This window comes from Mus caroli, chromosome 4, assembly GCF_900094665.2.
Source record: "Mus caroli chromosome 4, CAROLI_EIJ_v1.1, whole genome shotgun sequence".
Lineage (NCBI taxonomy): Eukaryota > Metazoa > Chordata > Mammalia > Rodentia > Muridae > Mus > Mus caroli.
The window spans coordinates 4,730,426-4,736,425 of record NC_034573.1 but is presented as its reverse complement, the minus strand read 5'-3'; the positions used below and the strand labels follow the sequence as shown (position 1 = coordinate 4,736,425).

General features: G+C 39.5%; 1 protein-coding gene across 1 annotated transcript in view; it reads right to left on the bottom strand.

Annotated features, from left to right (window-relative positions):
• Rab2a (RAB2A, member RAS oncogene family) overlaps nt 1-6,000 on the bottom strand; it is a 73,451-nt gene that overhangs the window by 45,967 nt on the left and 21,484 nt on the right. Inside the window, exon 2 of the mRNA XM_021160387.2 lies at nt 2,250-2,321. Within this exon, the coding sequence (XP_021016046.1) occupies nt 2,250-2,321 (72 nt within the window). The remainder of the gene's footprint in view (nt 1-2,249; nt 2,322-6,000) is intronic.

Sequence of the window (6,000 nt, the reverse complement as noted above, 5' to 3'; positions counted from 1 at the left end):
TTTGACCAGATTTACAGTTCAGATATAGCCAGGGCCTATGACATCCCGAGCCATGGGCCTTTGACCAGATTTACAGTTCAGATATGTATTGCTTCCTGTGGAGCAGGCCTAGAGTTGCTGCCATAACATTTGTGCCACTGTTGCACAAAAGTGGGCACATCTTGCCTGAAAGGCTATCATAACATGCAGGATTTGCTGCTGGGTAATAGCATTGACAGTTTGTCCCCTGCCCCAGACAAGCATTTTCCAGCATTAGTCAACAGGTGAGAAGTTTCTAGATCAGTTCCAGTTTGATTTCTTTATGTCCTGCAACAATACTGTGTTGTATCTTTAGCAACAGGGTTGATCATGCTATTAAGTTCTTGTGGGTAACTAGGTACAATGGTAACAACCCGAGTTATTGTGGGTACTTCTGGAGGGAGGAATCCTATGCCTGGTACTAAGATTTTAATTTAATCACCCTTGTCATCTGGAGAAAGCACTGTCTGTCCATGTAGATCAACTCCAAAACCAAACCAAACCAAACCAAACCAAACCAAACCAAACCAAACCAAACCAAAAAAAACAAACAAAAACCAAAAACAACAAAAAACCCAAACCCAAACAAAACCAAAAAGCGTTACAAAGTAGAGGGTTTCTAAAAGGTTTTCACACATCCTTAGTTTTTTGTTAACCCTCCTCTCAACAGTCCTTCGGTTTTGGTTTTTTGAAATAGGGCTTCATGTTGCCTAGACCAGACTTAAACTCCTAGATCCTCCTGTATTTACTGTTAGTAAAGCGTAAATAAAATAATAGAATGAAGAGACTGAGTGTAGAACACAACTGTAACCCAGAATTCAGGAGGTGAAAGCAGAAGGCTTATTGCAAATTCAAGCTCTGTCTGTTTATTCTTGGAGATCCATCTTAAACAAACAGTAACATAACAAATATACCCAACTCCCAGACAGAACTAGGAATCAGTGAGAGAATGTCACTAAACAAAAGAACTGAGATTTCCAGTTACTCCTTTTTCCTATGTTTAACTCAATCCTAGCAGGTTGTAGCATAAAAGAATCATCCAGCTAGATTCCTTACCTATCAGATCCCCACCCACTTCTCTCTCCTCTCCCCCCTCTTTTCCTCCCCCTCCTCTCCTCTCTTCTCTTCCCCTCCCTCTCCCCTCCTATTCCTCTCCCCTCCCCTCTCCCCACCCCATCTCCTTCCCTCTCCATCCCCCCCCCCTCGGTGGGTCTCAACCTTCCTAATGTTAAAACATTAAATCTTTAAAACGGTTCCTTAAATTATAGTAACCCTCAACTACAAAATTATTTTATTATTTCATAACTGTAATTTTGCTACTGTTATGAATCATAATGTAAATATCTGATATGCAGGGTATCTGACTATGAACCCTGTGAAAGGACAGTTCAACCCCCAAAGGAGTTGCAAACTACAGAGTGAGAACCACTGCTCTAGATTTTCTATCCATCCATCCTCCACTCACCCACCCATCCAGCTACTGATAGATCATTTTTAAAAGAGACATCTTGCTACATGGCCCTGGCTACCCTAGAACTTGCTATGATGACCACACTAGCCCTGAACTTGGGGTGAACACCTCCTGTTTTTGTTTCCCAAGTACTGGGTTTATGCGTTTGCAGGATCAGGCCACCATGCCTGACTACTGATGTAATTTTCAAACAAATTATATCTATCTAAAATGTTTAGATTTTACTCATTTTAAATTTTAAGCTTTGTGTATTGATAAAAAGCAGTATTAGCACTATGTAAACTAACACTAACTACACCTATTGACTATTTGTTACTAGTACCTGTCTCATTTACACTTCGTAGCAGACAAACGGTCCTGGTTAATGACAACAGGCAAGCATGAAGTACGGCCACACTGAGAGGTACTGTTGTCTTCACGCACACATAGAAAAGGTGAAATGGGAAGTGGTGAAACAGTTTGCCCACGTACTCGTAGACTTGTTGTAATTTCCAGTAAGCACCCAAAGTGGTGCAGTTTTGTCTCTTAAAAATGTAATTCATAATCAAATAGAATTGAAATTTTAATATTAATTCCTTCATATTCTAATCCTGCATGAAAAGTTAGTATTTATTTTTACTATATATTTATTTCTAAAGGCAACAGAGACTGAATTCTGCACCACAACAACTCTAGTTTCATTGCTTGTTCAATGGACCCATTAGTATACTATATATAAGCTATTCAAAGCATCTCACGTTCTCTCTTTCAGAAAACTTACCAATTGTGAGGTCGTGCACCGGCTGAAACCTCTTGTCTGTAAACTGTAGCAACAAGCACGATTTACCAACACCTGGAAATTAAAACATGAGTAAACAAACAGTCAGAGGAAAAATAACCCACAGAAATGAAGACTGATCTTACAAAAGCATCAGCAGGGCGTTTGCTGCTGTGAAGAGGCAGTCATCATTTGCAAGTGTCAATTCCTTAAGATAGCCCTGTGCCTTTCCCTCGCATTAGCTTTCTATGCAAAGGAGGCAAGGCGGCTGAAGCGCTAGAACAGTAGCTAGGTCTCAGCAGTCCTCACCACAGCACTTCCCAGGACAGTCAGATAAGACTTGTGTTGTCCTCTGTGTCATTTATAAAATGGGGATAAGAATGCACGTTTATCACAGAATCGGGAGGATTAAATCAGTTAATACACAACGCACTTAGAACACAGAGTAACTCTAGAGCTCATTTATTATCTAACTTAACTAAAAAGTCTAAATCCAACAGATTTTTACCAAACGTTTCATTCTTTAGGCCAAGTTTCCTCTATGCATCTGTGCTGCCTGAACCCCTTCAATCCTGTGCACCAGCCCTGTTCTTCTCAGGTAGGGCCCAGCCTTTCCTGTGGGGCCTGAGAGCTAGCCAACCTATTCATCTCCATGGCTATGCTTCTCTTTGTACTGAGTCCTTTCCTTCAGTGGACAAATCTTCAAGAATCTCACATTCAAAACACACCCACATCTCTCAAGGGAGGATAACTTACTCTTGTTCAGCAAATGCAGTTGCCACACGGAGCAGTTAGTAAGCTAAAACTCAACGTTAGCTTTGACTGAGATGGCTTGAGAGAAAGGAGAAAGTAAGTCCACAGCAGCAGTGTTTTGAGAATGCAGAAATGCATGCCAGCTGTGTTTAGAAGGCAAAGACTCTGCTTTCCTCAGAATACAGTTAACAACCACCACCTTCCCCGGCTCCCAGAGCTGTCAGGCTCATTACCTCCACTCAGGCCACTCATGCCTTTCCTCCATTAGCTGGGTGTGATCTTTAATGGACGTCTAGTTCTGAAAAGGCATTCACGACTAATTTTAATTTACACTATCAGTTATTTAAATGCCTATTTTCACCTCTTTCATAAACAAAGCTCCTTGGGGAAAAGATCTGAAATTTAGTCATCTTCTTCCAAAACATCTGATGTGGAAACGACTACTCGTGGTACGCATGGGTATCTATGTGAAAGTGTGTGCCATGAAGCATGGGGGTAGACAAAGGACAACTTGCAGCAATTGGTTTTCTTTTTCCACCATGAGGGCTCAGATCAGCAGGCTTCCTGGAAGGTATTTCCCTGCTAAGCTGATACTACTACACTTTAAGGCCTTAAGTTAGGTATCGTGACCTCTCTGTTTAGCACAAATGATACATGTAATAGTTCTGTAACCATTAAGTCTGCTTCTCTTCTTTTTTTCTGTCCTGGTTTAGATAGCATAGGCTGTCCTTGAACTCAAAGCGAAGCAATCCTCCTACCTAAGCCTTTTATTTTACTCCTTAATTTAACTTAGGGTCCAAGACATTGATTGTTCATTTTGTGGGACATAATACTCTGAGAAGCAAGTACATAAAGACTATGTCTGTAGCAAACATTTAACATCAAGGTACATTAAAAATCAGATTCCCGAAGTTCCACCCCAGAGATCTGTAGGTCAGTCTTAAGGCTTGAAGTTTTATCTACTTAGTCCTCAAGAGATTTTGGGCAAGGAGCCCTTTGCAAGAAACATAGGATTCTTAAGAATCCAATGAGTCAAAAAAGTTAAAAAAAAAAAAAGAATCCAATGAGTCATTTTAGGACTTCTGGTAATTTTAAGAGTCTTAAAAATTGGTTATGATCTATTTTTCATAAACCAAACAACTTACATTCAAAATACGAAGGGGGGAAAAGTCAAGGGTATGGAAAGTGCTAGGGCCACTGCTAACTAGCACAGAGCAGTGCTGTACAATGGTCCTACAAGAGAAAAGAAGAAAGGAAGGGGTGGGTGGAGAACAAAACTCCACTGAATGAACACCTAGCCTAGGCTAGAGCTTGTTTAATTTTAGTTTTCTAAGACTAGTGTCGTGCTATGTAGCCTAAGCTGTCCTTGAATTTACACCAATCTTCCAGCCTCAGTCTCCTGAAAATCTGGGATTAGAGCCCTGAAATGATAAATTGATACAATTTATACAGATCCTATAGTAGAAATGCAAGTCTAACTTAAATATTAGAATTTTATTTTGTAACCAGAAAAAGCTTTTTAGAAATAGTCTTATTATATATAACTTCATTATAATATTTATTAGTCTTTCCTTTTAATTTAACTTTAAAATCTTTTTTAGTTTTTAACTCATAAACCTTGAACAAAAAAAGTTATAAAAATTCAGCTCAATTTCCCTGTCTATAAAATGAGAAAAAGAAAATCCTGCAGGAGTGTCTTACCTGAAAGCACAGGTAAGACTACCACTTCTCTTCAAATTCCTGGCCCAAGAGGGACATTAACAGAGCCATCAGGACACAGGAACCAAGGATCAGCTGGGGACAGGATCCTTCTGCTCTCTGCACCCCAGAGCTGACCTTGTACCACACAGCTCTCCATACCCAAATTCCAGGAAAGAACTGGTCTCCCAGGAGTACTGACACACAGGCTTGCAGGAGGGACAAGGCAAAGTGAGAGACAGCAAGACCAGCTAACACCAGAGATAACCAGATGGCAAAAGGCAAGCACAACAACATAAGCAACAGAAACCAAGGCTAACTGGCATCATCGGAACCCAGTTCTCCCACCACAGTGAACCCGCGTTACCTCAACATACCAGAAAAGCAAGACTCTGATTTAAAATCACATCTTATGATGATGATAGAGGAATTTAAGAAGGACATAAATAACTCCCTTAAAGAAATACAAGAGAACACAGGTAAACAGTAGAAGACCTTAAAGAGGAAACACAAAAATCCCTTAAAGAATTACAGGAAAACACAACCAAACTGGTGAAGAAACTGAACAAAACCATCCAGGATCAAAAAATGGAAATAGAAACAATAAAGGAATCACAAAGGGAGACAACACTGGAGTTAGAAAACCTAGGAAAGAGATCAGGAGTCATAGATGTAAGCATCACCAACAGAATACAAGAGATAGAAGAGAGAATCTCAGGTGCAGAAAAATACCATAGAAAACATTAGCACAACAGTCAAAGAAAATGCAAAATGCAAAAAAGCTTCTAATCCAAAACATCCAGGAAATCCAGGACACAAAGACCAAACCTAAGAATAATTGGCATAGAAGAAAGTAAAGATTCCCAACTTAAGGGGCCAGTAAATATCTTCAACAAAATTATAGCAGAAAACTTCCCTAACCTAAAAAAGATGCCCATAAACATACAAAAGACCTACAGAACACCAAATAGATTGGAACAGAAAAGAAATTCCTCTCGACATAATAGTCAAAACACCAAATGTACAAAACAAAGAAAGAATATTAAAAGCAGAAAGGGAAAAAGGTCAAGTAACATATAAAGGCAGACCTATCAGACTTCTCACCAGAGACTATGAAATCTAAAAGATCCTGGGTAGATGTCATATAGACCCTAAGAGAATACAAATGTCAGTCCAGACTACTATACCCAGCAAAACTCTCAATTACCATAGATGGCAAAACCAAGATAGTTCACAACAAAAACAAATGTATACAATATCTTTCCACAAATCCATCCTACGAAGAATAAATGGAAAACACCAA